The 15,918-nt window shown below is 44.8% G+C and overlaps 1 protein-coding gene across 1 annotated transcript in view; it reads right to left on the bottom strand.

Moving 5' to 3' along the window:
• The window catches only part of LOC144752614 (scavenger receptor cysteine-rich domain-containing protein DMBT1-like), a 1,037,642-nt gene that overhangs the window by 975,190 nt on the left and 46,534 nt on the right, over positions 1 to 15,918 (bottom strand). Inside the window, exons 3-4 of the mRNA XM_078640493.1 lie at positions 5,981 to 6,299; positions 4,552 to 4,564 (exon numbers count right to left, since the gene is read on the bottom strand). Coding sequence (XP_078496619.1) covers positions 4,552 to 4,564; positions 5,981 to 6,299 — 332 coding nt within the window. The remainder of the gene's footprint in view (positions 1 to 4,551; positions 4,565 to 5,980; positions 6,300 to 15,918) is intronic.

Below are 15,918 nucleotides of genomic sequence, written 5' to 3'. Positions count from 1 at the left end.
AAGACAGCGATTGCAAATGCAACGCCTTGAGGAGCTTTGACCCCCCTCTGCGGATGGCATCAATACTACTGATGTAAATAATAAGGGTTTGGGGGAGGTTTTGACCCAGAAGGACAGGAAAGGTAAAGAGCAAATAATAAACTATGAGTCCAGGTCCTTGTCTCCTTGTGCGGAGAATTAGCCGATTATTAAGAGGGAGGCGCTATCTTGTACGTGGGCCTTGAAGCATTTCAAATAATTTATCTGGGGGTAGGATTGTACAATTAACTCTGACCATAAACTCTTGGTTAAAATCTTAACTGCTGAAGATTCAGCTAATGCTTCATCTCGACTGGCCAAAATTTTGATGCAAAGGCAACATTTTACATACAAACTGGTTTACACTCCTCAGAAAGACAATTTTGTGGTGAGTTTTCTCTTGAGAATGCCTGTTATATTAGAAAAGTGTGAAGATGAAACATGGAATTAGTTCCAAGTGGCTTTGATACACAATCAGGGTTACTCTGCCAATAATGAGAATGAATAGAATACAGAATATCTGAAGGACCAGGTTTTACAGGAGGTACTGTTGAATGTGATGAATGGGTGGCCAGGAAAGGAGTCACCTAACACATTTGACAGACCTTTTTGGGAAGTAAGGTCAGAATTGACAGTTAATGATGGAACCTTATCTAGAGGACACCAACAATACGGAGCATAGAGGGAATAAGAATTGTGGTCACCCTCCACTCAAAGAGTCATAAACAACCACAAGACCAGAATCAAAAGACTACAGGAATCCTAGTTTGTCATATTTCCTAATGTAGTCAAACAGAAGACTTGTAGTTTTCTACATAACCCTCTTTATACTCTAATCAGTAGTATTTGTAGATAACATAAAAACCCCTATCAACACTTTGTTGACAGTTTATAAGATATCAGGGACTCATAAGAAAACATTCACAAATATTCCAGTCCCTTACACACACTAATTCGTGTAAATAAATGTGAGAAAAGGTGAAATGACCCCTCACGGGCGCAACACCAAGCGGGTAACTGGCAGGTACTCACCAGATAAGCCCATTTTTGTCATCATTGGCGGTCATTAAACCCAACAGAAAAGTGTCCAAAGAAAAGTATCAGTGGTGTAAAGGTGCGTGCAGTGAAGTGAAAAAGTAAATCACACCTCACAGTGTGGGAAATAGTGGTTAAATTGAAGGGATTCACTCGATGCACAACACTTTTATTCTTTTACCCAGTGAACCCACACAAATTAAAAAACAGAATAGGATGCTACATATGCATACCACTGTTAGATGCCAACATGTTTCTCTGCTTTTTCACTTCACTGCACGCACCTTTACACCTCTGATACTTTTCTTTGGACACTTTTCTGTTGGGCTTAATGACCGCCAATGATGACAAAAATGGGCTTATCTGGTGAGTACCTGCCAGTTACCCGCTTGGTGTTGCGCCAGTAAGGGGTCATTTCGCCTTTTCTCACATTTTTTTACACGAATTAGTGTGTGTAAGGGACTGGAATATTTTTTTATGTTTTCTTATGAGTCCCTGATATATTAAAAACTGTCAACAAAGTGCTGATAGGGGTTTTTATGTTATATACAAATACTACTGATTAGAGTATAAAGAGGGTTATGTAGAAAACTACAAGTCTTCTGTTTGACTACATTAGGAAATATGACAAACTAGGATTCCTGTAGTCTTTTGATTCTGGTCTTGTGGTTGTTTATGACCTTATCTAGAGGAGACAAGTTCATTCCTCCGAAAGGTTTACGTGGGATGATTGTGGAATTATGCCATGATGGGCATTCCAGCATCATCAGAACTAAATCTGTTCTTAAAAATTATTTTGGTGGCTAAGGATTTATATGGCTGCAGAAAGAATTGTAAGAGAGTGTTGTGCATGTTCCACTACGGATAAGTCATTGCATAACTTGCATCCTCCCTTGAGTGAAGGGTTTCTTCCTAAGGAACCTTTAGAGATTGTCGCGATTGACATTATGGGTCCTCTGGGTGATCCACAGAAGTATCTTATTGTTTTAATTGATTTATTTTAATGATGGCATTCCTGCAACCATTGTAAGTGACAATGGTGTTCAATTTCTTTCCAATAAAACCAGAAAGTCCCTTGAGCGACTTGGAATAAAACATAGGACCACTTCATTACACAATCCTAGTGGAAATGGTATGGTGGTTAGATTTGACTGCGTTTCGAAAGGTACAATTCAATTAACTATGAGGAAGGTTGGTGATTGGATTACACTAGTGGGTAAGAGTGTTTGGTTTTATCGGGTCACATGCAATGATGAGACAAGGTTGTCACCATTTGTCATTATGTGAAGATGGAAGCCAAGGTGTAAATATAATCCTGGATGGTTGATCGCCACTGGGGTAGAGTTGTGGTCAAAGGAAGCGGTATGAAATAGGATGGAAATTACACATAACAAAAGTAAGATGTACTATGATGCTAAGCATGGTTTAAACCTGCTAGGATCAAAATGGGTGAATGGGTGCATATAAAGAAACCTGGAGTGGTGTGTAAAGGAGAGAGGCGGTTCTTTGTCCCTGAAGAGGTTGTGGATGTGCTGCAGTATGCAGTGAGACTAAGGAATGGCAAGATGTGGAATTTGAACAGGATTGCTTTGGGGAGGAAATAATATTGTAGAACAGGGGATGAATTTGACTGGCTTCAGGATGAATCTAAGGTTAAGAAATCGGGGGATGTCCCTGGAATGAGTGAGCAAATGGTATGTTGGAAGTCCACGCAGGAAGTTGTTCTGAATGACTCTGTGGTGGATAGGAGTAGGGAGTTGGTTGCTAGGCCAAATTAATGGTTAGTGTAAACCCTCCTGGGGCCGTATTAAACAAGTGCCCCGGGGGCGCAATTGGCGTTTGTGCCCACTTTGAGCTCCGTGGGGCACCTTGAAAGTACAAAAGGGGCCAAAGATGCTTATGCGGCCTTCTGTAACACTGATAGTGCTGGCGCACCTAAAGAGTAAGGGCCAGATGTAGGTGTCCAAATACCGGTCGGAAACGGCAGAAAATACCGATTTTCGGCCGTTTCCGACCGGTATTTGGACATTGGTATGTAGGGGCATGTAAAATTACAGAATCAGTAATTTTACAGATTCTGTAATTTTACCGATTCGGTAAAATACCGAATTGGTAAAATTACCGATTCTGTAATTTCAGATGTAGGTAGCACTGTTTTCAGTGCTACAAGGGTTTAAGAATTCTTAATTTACCACCAACTAGTAGTTGGTGGTAAATTAAGAAAACCATTTAAAAAGCATTTTTTTTGCTTTTTAAACAGTGCCATGTTGCAGACATACATGCCCTAAGGTGCATGTATGTCAGCAACATGTGCACCCATGCACAATTGAGGGGTGCAACAGGGTGTCAAAGTGACACCCTGCCACCCTTCAATATTTCCCCTAATTACCGAATCGGTATTTACCGATTCGGTAATTGACATTGATTCCTATGGCCCTCAAGGCCCATAGGAAACAATGGCAGTTACAGACTCGGTAAATACCGATTCATTAATTACCGAATCATACCGATTCGGTAATTAATTCGGTAAATATACCTACATCCCGATTGCCAGTTCTTAAATACCGAATCGGTATGATTCGGTATTTAAGAATCGGTAATCAGGAATTACCTACATCTGGCCCAAAGCGTTTTATTCAGACAGCATTCTCTCATTTGCCTCTGCACCCATACCCGATAACAGACGTAGGCGCAGAGGCAAAGAAGCTTTCAGGAGGCACACTGACAGTGCACCACCTAAAAGGTGGTGCACTATCAGTTTTCCCCCTGATGGCAGCCCTCTGGAGCTCCCCTCCAATGGACACCCCAGACATCCCCATGCAGGTGGGTGCAGTCACTTACTGAATGTGCATGCAAGGGAATCTCTATCCCCCCTTCAAAGTACAGACAGGTTGCCGCCTGCACTGTGAAAACACGGAGCGGCTTCAAAGCAGTCGCTCCATTTTTCACATGAATGCCCTGCCCTGGGGACATCGCGAGTTCGTGGCATTCATCATATTACAGCACATTTTCCTTCATTGTGCCGGGCGCACCTTTTAAAAAGTGTGCCTAGCGCAATGAAAGAAAATGCACCTCATAAAAACTACGCCCCTGGTATTTTGGATGATGCTAGTGTTCATTTTGACAAGTCTGTCAGTGTGAGCACATCAGGTGTGTTGGGTGCCACAGCAGACCTCAGCTTAGACCAAAGTTTGGTAAGGAAAAGGAAGGTGGTTGAAGGACTACATTGTTGACAAAAAATAAGAACAAGAAATAAGTTACTCTTGTTGTAATCTGACCCGCCATTTGCTATGTACTTTTCGGTTACTTTTTGGAGATGTATTTACTATGTATATTTGTTTGTATGTAACCTTGTTTGAACTTTATTGATCTGTTCTAACTTTTATCTATTTTATTTTGTATTTTAGTGGGAAGGAGGGGGAAGTGTTATGTTGCTTAGTTAAAAGGAATGCTAGACTAGCTATTATTCCTAGAACATTTGCATTCAGTTGTTGGGACAGTTTGAGGAAGGCTGCTTACTGGAAGCTGGTTCCTTCCATGCTCTTCAGCTACAATAAATATATTGCTGGAATTTGCATTACGAGTGTTCCTTCGTAACAATATGTTCCTCCAAAGGCTGAGAGATAACATCTACTGTCATCCAGAAGACAAACTGTGCCTCATCTTTAATCAACTTTGGTGGACACTGGCCTCCTGGCCAGTGGGTAGTGTTCTATTTGCTGGTAATCTCAGCCCTCTCACTCAATGTTATTTGCTTCAAAGAAAAGCCTGGTAGACCAGGGATTTTCTTTACAGAAACACATAAACGGCACACAAAACAGACCTCAAGTTGTGAGGAGTCACATAGGATATTCGAGGTGAAATCTGAAATACTCATCTTTCCCTTCCTCGCATTCATTATCCCAGCTCTTCTAGTAGCTATCAGTCAATAAGGCACTTTGTTATTGTTTGGCAAGTGGTAAATGGTATCCTTTACGTTCAGTCTGGGAAATGCAACCTTACTACCGCCTTAAGATCTGTGAATGAATCTCTGATTTGGTGCCTAGCACATGGCACCATTTGCTCAATACATTTTTACATCTTTAAAAGGGAGTTATATGCCTTATAATGTACACATTCGAGAAAGCACCTTGTTTCATTTCGGTAGACCCATGTCAAAGTGAATTTGCTCACCTTTAGCCCATGAACCAAATGGGGGCACCCAACTGTGTGCTTAGATAATTTCTAATGGCACTTTAATATAGTGCACAACTGTGGCTGCCAGGACTTTAAATGCGTGCCTAGGCGCTGGCTGGTGGAAGAAATATGCATTATTGTTTCATTGCAAACAATCCAGCTGCCAGCTTGGGAAGCCCATCCATGATTCCGCACTTGAAGTATGGCTACCCAAACAGGGAATATGAGAGTTTATTAACAACGAGAATACTACACGTAGGCTACTTTTTTCTAAAGTATGTGATCCGTTAATTTATCATTAGTCAATATATCCAAGTTTTAATGTGTGTCAGGCTGCCCTCATGCCCTCAGAGGTCAGACAAATGAACTTCACTGGCCTTGGACAAGCCTACCTTTGTTCTTTCCCCATAACCATTTATTGCTGTCAAAAGTGCAGCACAGCTTTGTGATCTGCTGGTTTATGTACCTTGAAGTTTCTTACACTTCACAGTATAGCTATAGCTATATCAGCAAAGCCGAGCCTTTTCTAGTTTTTGCATCACTCTGCTCACAGCACACTGTCCTGATTCTATCCACCCAATCCCTTCCCTGCTGTATTTTAGTTCCAGTCCTAACCTGAATTTCACACGCTAATCTGCTGGTAATGCAAGTGCACACATGAGTAGCACTGGTTTAGAAGGAACAGAATGACCCTGTAGACAGTTCATCTCCAACCAACAGAGTGGAAGACAGACATGACAGGAATCACAACATACCTGAGCAGATGACCCCGGCATCCTCACTGTGGCGGCAAGCAGTCAATTTCCAGTTGGCGTGGTTGCAGTGCCAGAGGTAGGATTCTTTTCCTGTACAGTTCACCTTGTCCAATAACACATGCCCAGTTCCCTGGCCAAAATAGGCTTTTTCCACAGAGTCAACAGCATGTCCACATCCGAGCTGCTTGCACACCACCTCTGCATCTGACTTGTCCCAGTGGTCATCGCACACCGTCCCCCAGGCACTTCCGTAGAGAACCTCAAGGCGGCCTGCACATCGGTGCCCACCATTCACAAGACGCAGGTCTAGCTCTTCTGCGGTTAACAAAGATACAAACTTTATGAGTAGTGTTATAAAATGAAAATGTTGAATTGTTGGCACTATACACCACACTCAGAATAGGCGCAGGCATTCTGGATCTCGGCAAACAGCCTGTTATTCCAGACATGATATACAGGAAGATGCATACAGCAAACGCCTCTTAAACATATGCTTATACTAGGAATTATTTTAATAATTTAAGGATTGTTTTTCATATTCTCATATTACATAATCTAAGTAATCTGTCCAGCCACCTCATGCTGTGGTTCTTAACCGAGGGGCCAGTGGTTAATACCAATAGGTGACGCTCAGGGTGAGATAAATAAATTAACACAAATAATAAATGCACCACACATCAATTGGAGGAATGAAGAAAGCAAACTGTACACCTCAGACAGAGAGTAATAGCTGATTTGCTAAATAATAATACAAATGTGTAAACTAAAGCAATTATTGGCAATCAGTCTACATGCATACATTTTTAGAGGTTGACCTTTGACTTCAATGTGAGCCTTTGAACTACTTTGTACTTTTTACGCCTCACCTTGTACTTTTAGACCGGGTCCGCTGTCGCCAATTGCACCGCAAGGAGCTTCTCTGGATCCCAGCGGGGAGACTACATCCCCCAGCAGCCCTTGCACCCGGAGGTGCCAGCGCGCCAGCATGCCCCCTGAGCGCCGTACACCGCTCTTAAGTGGCCGCGGGCTCCCGCGGGGCGGGAGCCTTTGAACTACTTTGTACTTTCTACGCCGCACCTTGTACTTTTAGACCGGGTCCGCTGCCACCAATTGCACCGCATGAAGCTTCTCTGGATCCCGGTGGGAGACTACATCTCCCAGGAGCCCTTGTGCCCAGAGGCGCCAGCACACCAGCACGCCAGCATGCCCCCCGAGCACCAAACACTGCTTTTAAGCGGCCACGGGTGAATGCAGCGCAGGACGCGCGCGGGCGTGCCCGGGCCAAGGGCAGGCCTGTCCGTGCCCGTCAGGGGCCAGAAGAGGCTGGGCTGAGCCACCCCCCTAACTCCCCCCTAACTCCACTGGAACCTGTAACCTAGAATACTCCTGGAACTTTGAAACACTCGCCTCATTGCCCGGACACTTGCTGCCAACACGAGGAGGTGAGGTGAGGACAAACCTAAGGTGCTTATTGGCAGTCTTTAGTCTTTAGTCTCACTACTGTGGAGTGGTGACCGCAGTTCAGCTTGGACATTTATTCCTTGGAAAAACATAGAGGACTTGGGTAGAACATCCCCAGTTTTTCTTAAGTTTTTGGACTGTACGGACCCTACTGTTGGTAATGGGTATGCCCATCCGGTAATCTGTTCACTTGGCAGGATGAGCACGAGGAAGGCGAAGGATTCCCTGGTGGCGGGGAGCATAAAGGGGACATTGGATGCATTTTTATTGAGGGCAGAGTCTTTATTAGTGCATGAGATCCAGTTGGCCAAGAAAAGACTCTCATTGGACTCAATTGTGTCGCAGAAGAGGTCGTCAATGGGGGGATTAGCTACAGCCAGGTCACCTAAAGTTGGCAACCCAGTAGTCCAAGACACTGTAAATGGTGACCACATTGTAATTAGCCCGAACGCCACTGCTGTAGCATCACAAATAGCGGGATCATCAACGCAAACAACCGAGTTATCACAGGAGGTGCTGTGTATGACAAAATCAGTTGCAGAAGAGAATGAGGAGGGCTGTGTCCCACATCTAGAACTATCATGCGGGTCAGGGCAGGCAGAGGGAGGCCCCGCTTTGGTCATGACACCGAAAAGGTGTGAAACAGTCATGAGGTAATGCGGGGAGGTGGTCACCCGGTCCAAAAGGGCATTATTAGATAGTAGTGAGTCAAATAGGCCTGTCACCCCTTTAGCTGGCCCCTTGGCAAGAGTTAAGCAAACTCGAGGGTTGGGGTGTCACACTGCTAACAGTAAATCCAAGCGGAAAGGAGCGCCAATCCAATCCAAGGCTAAAGACACAGAAGGTCCAGTAGAAAATTCACAGCGCACAAATTGTGGTGAGGCAGGAAATGCGGAGGGGGGAGGGGAGGACGTAGAAATGTGGTCCAGGCTGGAAACAATGTTAAGTACCCACTTAGGGCCCTTACACGAGAAAATCACAGTAATTGAAGAGAAAGTTTCCCTGTTGATTGCCCAGATTAGCAACCATACAAACGTGGCAAGAGCACACACAGTAAATAGCTTGGGGGCAATAAACGTTCCCACCCCTCTAAGGGTTGCTTTGCCCTCGGAGAGACATAACGACATGAAACATGCTGGCAAACACCAGAAGGGAACAATGGAGGGTGCAGATAAAGAGCTCTTGGCGGGGTCTAGGGATGGAAATGCTCCAAGTTTAAGAGGTGCTGTGCGAGATACCAGGCATACGAGGGCGGGACATGTAGATCAGAAATAGAGAAGAAACCCCGCAGATGCTAATTATTAAGGCGGCCCACTGGCTGAATATAAATTTGCATTTTAACATCACAAACCACAGGCATATATTAATGGCGAGACGGGTGTCCTGGATTGGTTGTAGCAGGAAGTGCTTCCCAGGAGATACTGTGATTTTAATTTTTAGTTTTCCAGGGCTGATACGTGACCTCCTTACCTAATGCAAGGGGCCCTTCCAGGGAGGGGGCGGTTGGACTATTACCATATTACCACTTGGGTTCTTTTATAGGGACATGAGGGGAGCAAACATTTATGACAACCAGAGGAGTGATCAAGCAGGACGTGTCCTAGCGGGTCACCCGGTTCAGTTATTCAATCGGTATGCCCCTCTTGCAAACGTCTCAGCATTAGACGATATTGATTGACGCAAAAAGAACATCCCAGCCGGGGATGACCACAAATATGATGACGTTTCTCTCAATACAAGCACGGGAGGGACACCACTGTTGCAGGCCAAGGTGGTGTCTATGTTCCTATTTATCTCAGGAGACTTTAGTGGCCCTGTTAGTGAAGGGAATATTGTAGTAACTACTGTTCCCTCCATGGCCACTAGCTGTATAACACTAGATATCCCAGACACCTCTAGTCATGGTACTATTGAGATTATTTCATGGAATATAGCTGGCCTCTCATCTAAAATATCCAGCACTGAATGGCTACTCTATATAAAGCGTTTCCAGGTCATCTGCCTCCAGGAAACATGGGAGACAGACAGTAGCTCACTCTCCCTTGAGGGTTACAAAATATATTTTGTACCGGCTCGCAAGGGTGTTGTGGGAAGAGCAAGGGGAGGCCTGATTACATACGTGACTTAAGGCTCGAGGGGAGGTGGGATGATTTAGGCCGGGACTCAGATTTTTTGCAGGGAGTTATATTGTGTATGAAGGGCCATAAGCTAATTTTGATTAATTTCTATAATGCTGTTTTATGAGGTCGGTCCACAATAAGACTGAAGGAATTGGAGAGCAGGTTAGCAGGGATACACGACCAGAGGGACTGGGCGCATCAGTTGGTGTTACTCGGTGTTAGATCTGGGGGTCTCTAGTTGGCAATGGTTATCACCTTTGTCCAAATAGGGACCCTTACTTCTAAGTCAGGATAAGGGGATTACATTCCTTAATAACCCCTGCTCACCCCCTTGGTAGCTTGGCATGAGCAGACAGGCTTATCTCAGAGGCAGTGTGTTAAGCATTTGTGAATATACACAGTAATAGAGTGATAACACTACAGATGGACACAACACAGGTTTTATAAAAATAAGTATTCTTTATATAGACTTAACACAAGACCACAAACGACAAAAATCCACAATACTACACTTAAGATTACTTAAAAGATGATTAAAGTCTCTTAGATCCAGTTGCTGTTAAGTGCGACAAACTTCTCAATAAAGTACCTGGATGCGTAACGCAAAGTGAACAAAAGGCTTGCAAAAGGGGAGATGCGTCGGTTCCGTGATCCGGGGGAATGATTGCGTCCTGCCTCAATGCTTGCGCAGAGTAGGGGACTCGTCGTGAGCCTTACCGGCGGAGGTGATGCGTAGATTCTCGGCTTGTGGGCCCGTTGCGGTGCGCAAGATGGCGCCTCGATGCGATGATCCAGTTGCAATGCGAGAAGATGGCGCCCTTGATGTGGCGATGCGATGACGATGCGATGACGCCCTGGCAGCCTTGCGACAACTCTGTACTTTGGAGCCGCGACAGGCCCTGCGACACGCTTCTCCGGTGATGCGATGGCGACTCTCACGATGGCGTCACGCTTCTCCGGTGATGCGACAGCAGACAACTTCGATGAATACACGCTTCCAGGGAGATGCGACGAAGGCTCGCTTCTCCGGCGTTGCGATGATTTCAGCTGCGGCGGCGATATGCTTCTTCTCGATGCGACGAGCTTTCAGCTCCCAGCGGCACGCAAGTGACTGGAGTCAGAATTCCCAGCAAGGAAATTCAGGAGGGAGCTGGAGGTAAAGTCTTTTGGCCCTGAGACTTTAGCAGGAAGCAAGCACAGTTCAAGCCCTTGGAGAATATTCTGTAGATGAAAGTCCTTACAAAGTTCCTTCTCCTTTCCCTTGGCAATGAAGCAACCACTGCAGGCCAACCCAGCAAACAGCACACTGGCAGAGGGGCAGTTCAAACTCCTGCAGCTTCCTTGGTTCTTCTCCTTCGCAGAAAGGTTTCTTGTTCCAGAAGTGATCTAAAGTCTGTGGGACTGGGTCCCAATATTTATACCCCAAAATCCTTTGTTCTCTGAAGGCAGAGTAGTTCAAACCAGTTCCTGAGCACTTTATTGACATGACTCTCTTCTTACTTTCACTGTGCAGGGCAGAGACATCAGCCACCCCACAGGAGGTGGAGCCAGCATTGTAGAGGGAAGGCCCAGCCCTATTCAGGTCCCAGGTGCACTCTCCCCCTCCCATCTGGATGTAAATCTCTCTATTCACCACTGGGCTATCCCTGACTGTCTCCTGGAATTTCCCCAGCCCTGTCACACACAAACCCAGACAAGGAATACACAAATCAGCAGAGGCAGGCTCAAAAGGTTAAGCAAGTACATACCTGCTTTCTAAAAGTGGTATTTGCAAACACAGAATATTAAAATAAACTTTACTAAAAGATGTATTTTATTATTCTGAATTCAGGCATACTAAACTTGAATTTCTACCGTGTTCCCTGAGTCAGTTAGGATTGTAAGGATGGAACAATCTTAACTGCCCATTCTGGCCTATGAGAACAGGTAGCCTTTAATAGTGAAAAACGAAAATGGCTGTAGTTCACTACTAGAACATGCTACACACATCAGAGCATGTCCTACCTTACACTTACAATGCACCCTGCCCTTGGGCCTACCATAGGGGTGTCTAATATGAAGCAAAGGGAAGGTTTAGGGACTGGCAAGTGGGTGCACTTGGCCAAGTTGACATGGCAGTGCTAGACTGCACACAGGCCTTGCAATGGCGGACCTGAGACATACTTTACAAGCTGCTTTTGTGGGTGACACAACCAGTGCTGCAAGCCCACCAGCAGTATTTGATCTACAAGCCGTGGGCACACATGGTGCACTGTACTAGGGGCTGACAGATAAATCAAATAACCCAATCATGGAATCCAATCAGTATATCAATTTAACATAGGGAGCACTTGCACTGTGGCACTGATTAGCAGTGGCACAGTGCCCAAAGCATAAATCCAGCAAAAACATATCAAAACAGAGGAGGCAATCCGTCAAAAATGGAAGGGAGACTCACGCCAATGATGTCAGGTCTAACACTCGGCAACTTTAACTGTCACCTGAGCCCAAATGTGAAATTCAGAAGAGGGGACTGGTCTTCTTGCCCACTGGAAGAGGGCCCACATGTAGAGCACACAACAGAGGGAAAGGAGTTAAATAGGTTGTTAGGAATCTATGCCCTCACACACACCAGGGACCTGATTAAAGTAGGGGAGAGTGGCCTGGTCCATCCAACCTATAAAGGTAGAGGCTGTGTTTTTTTCATTGATTTTAGTTTTGTTTCCAACACATTAAAGTGGGGGGATTTTAGGGTTCGAGATACAGCTAAGCATTTTTAGCGATCATAATCCATTGGTCATGTCGCTCAGGAATCCAAATTCAACTAAGCACCCTGCCCATACGGGGGAGAGTGGCATTTTACCAGCCACCGATCAAGGGAGGAGACGTAGATGGTATCAGGCAGATGGTGAAGCCTTCTATAGAGCCTTATTGGGGGATAAACAACAGTATGTGTGGAAGTGCCTAAACCCAGCGGTGGACAGGGCAGAATTAGTTATAGCCTTTGAAGGCGTCACTAAGCACATTGATAGTCTACTTAAGACTAAACCCGCCAGAAAAGGAAAGAAGGACTTTGGGTGGTTCGATCGGTATTTGCTCTCTGGCCTTGAAAGAGCTGAAGCGAGCTCTAAAAACAGTCCCTAAGGACATGAAAAGGGTGTCCACGTGTCGAGCACTTTATAAGCAGGCAGTTAAGCGACGCAAAACCTCCTTGCAACAGCAGGCCCGGGAGAATCTGAGGGAAGCGGCTGAGTCTAAGAACATGACTGCCTTCTGGAAGGTTAATAATGACCCCTACTTCCAAGAGGCTAGCAATCCTAAGATAGCAAACCACATCTTGCCAGAATCCTGGTACGGGCACTTTAATGGCCTATACAACCATGGCATGACAGAGGACTACATAGTACCTGAGGAAGGGGGCGAGACTGCGGGACACATAATTTTTTCCTTGGGCAAGGTAAAGGCGGGCATTGAGGGTTTGACAAGGAATAAGGCTACAGGGCCCGACGGGGTTCCCCCTGACCTTTTTTTGAGTCAGATACAACTGTGGGCACCTATTCTCACCAGAGTTATTAATGCTGCAGTAGATTTGGGTATGCCTGCATCCTGGTCTACAGCTACTATCGTTCCCATTTTTAAAAAGGGAAAGAGGGACAGCCCATTTTGTTATCGTCCCCTCTCATTGACGTGACAGTGAAAGTTTTAGGTAAGGCAATTCTCAAACGACTACTAGATTGGGCAGAAGAACACCACATAATCACTGACACTCAGTATAGGTTTAGATCAGGACGTTCAATGGCCGATCAATGCCTCAATTTATATCTATTGACAGCCAAGTACACCATTGACAGTCAGGCGACGGTGTACTTGTCTTTCATGGACTTGATGGCGGCTTTCGACCTTGTGAAACGCAAGAGACTGTGGGCACTCATGGGGGCTCCTAGCGTAGACTCGGGTTTAGTAAACATCTTAAAAGCTCTACATAGGAACACTTTTGCTCAGGTCAGATACAACAAGGAGGGGAGCTTGATTGATCAATTTCCATGCTCAAGGGGGGTAAGACAGGGTTGCATATTGGCACCTTTTTTATTCACCCTGTACATAATTGGTCTGGAGCGGGCGTTAGATGCTCTGGGGGTGGACTCTCCAAGGATAGGAACTCGGGGGGGGGGGGTTCCGGTTCTGCTTTATGCAGATGACGCGGTACTTCTCATGCGGACTCCCCGAGGCCTACAATGCTTAATAGACGTCTTTGTCCGTTTCATGGAGAGTCTAGACCTGTCTGCTAATCTTTCCCAATCATATATTATGGAGGCGGGGAAAACGGCGAAAAGGAAATACAAATATATGATTGGTGCCCACTGCCTGGAAAAAGTCCAGACATTTTCTTACTTGGGGATTTTATTTGATAACCGTCTTAATTTTAAACCCTTGCTAGCTGAGAAATGTCATTCCTTAACCCCTTGTAAGGGTGCCATTATGAACTTTGCGCGCAGGTTTGGTCGCTCTAAAAAACTCTACAACTCGATGTGCTGTGCCAAAATACTCTACGGTAGTGAGGTTTGGGGTTTTACTGACCCGCAATTGTGAGAGAAAGGATAGAATTAAAACCTATCAATTGTTGGATTAAGATTTGGACCAACCCCGAGGCCTCACTAACCAAGGAGATTATAATGGACTGCTTGGCACGCAACCAGGGGAGGAACATCTCATGGCTGAAGTATGTGAGGGAAACCTTTTCAGCCCTGGGTTGTGTAGACTTCTTTAATAACCCCACAAAACTGTTACCGAGGGATAAGGCCCATGTCAAAATGGTATTCACGAAACATGTGCCCGACCGGAGGGAAGACAGAGAAGTGAATAAACCCTCTGTGAGAGAGCACGTCTTGACCAAATCCTGCTCGGGTATTGAGCCTTACTTGTCTTTTATCCACAATGCCCAAGAGACAATTTTAATGACACGCTTCAGGCTAAATCTATTACATCATAGTCTAGCGGTGCCGGCAGGTTACACTAAAACTATAGAGTTGAAGGGCCCGTGCGGCTGCTACCAACGGTCTCCGCAGGATACCCTTCACTTTGTTTTACTGTGTCCCTACTATGCACACCCTAGGAAGCGATTTTTAAAAAGTATTTTTTAAAAAGCTGGTTTTAAGCACGCCAAGATGACTCTACTGTTTCTAAAATTGTCTACAGAGGTTTTAACTCTTTTTTGTGCTGTACATTTTTTAAGGTCGGCAATGCGTTTTAGAAACACCAGAGGAGAGGAGTGATTACACTGACCTTACCATTGCTAGGCTAAAGGTCCTGTTAATGAATTGTGTGGGTGAGGGTACCTTTGAAACAAATGACTACTTATTGTGTTCCCTGTTAGGAGGCTGTCTCTTGCATGTGCTAATATTTTAAGTGATGATGCCAATTCCATTTTTAACACACATTGTTTAATAATCACCTGCATAAGAATGATACTAGAGAAAGGGCTTTTATTAGCAAATATTTTGTATATGTATTCTGCGGTCGGGTCCGTCTTATTGTGATAACTGTGTCATTTGAATGTTTTTATAATTTGCACTTTCACTGTATGTTGTATTGATGCTGAATAAAGTATATTGATGATGACTTCAATGAAATGAGCATCTACTATTTCAACTCCACTCATGCACTGAGAAAGGTGTAAGTGGTTTAGAAGACGAAAGTAAAAGATTGCCATGGTCCTCAGAAATCTTTTTTTCTTGATAAAGGACTGATTCACAAAGGTAAACTTACACTATTGTATACATTTTCTATTTTTATGGCATTCACTACGGTATTTGGTATTTTACTCATAGTAATTTTACGACTATGGACACTCCACAGTCAGGGCAGAGAACTGCACTCACAAAAATACTGGACAGGCCAATCTTTTACGAAAAGTAATTTTATGACTGGAGATTCTGCAGTCGTGGCAGAGAACTCCGCAGATAAAAAGATTGAGCAGGCCAATCTTTTTTGGTGCAGAGTTCTCCACCCAATCTGCGGAGTCCCGGCAGATGTAAAATTACTGTTAGTAAAAGTAAACTAGTAGTTTGTGAATACCCCACCTCCACCCAAAAAAATAGCACACCTGAACCAAAGTGTAGGTTTACCTTTGTGAGCCGTGCCCTCAGTACCAAAAGCTCCGACCACTTTTCTGGAAAGGGAAGACAAGACAGACACACTCTTCATTTCTCTATCTCTTCCTTCCTCTCTCTTTCCCCGCTTCCGATCCTCTGCTCTGTCTCCCTCGGAACCCACCGACAAATGGTGTCATCTTTAGAACGTTGGCGCCCCAGCCCATAACAATTTAGACACATGTGATATGGAGGCCTTTGAAGGTGGGACTTTGCCCATGTCTT

The sequence above is a fragment of the Lissotriton helveticus genome, chromosome 5_1, assembly GCF_964261635.1.
Source record: "Lissotriton helveticus chromosome 5_1, aLisHel1.1, whole genome shotgun sequence".
NCBI lineage: Eukaryota > Metazoa > Chordata > Amphibia > Caudata > Salamandridae > Lissotriton > Lissotriton helveticus.
This window is presented reverse-complemented; position numbering and strand designations above follow the sequence as displayed.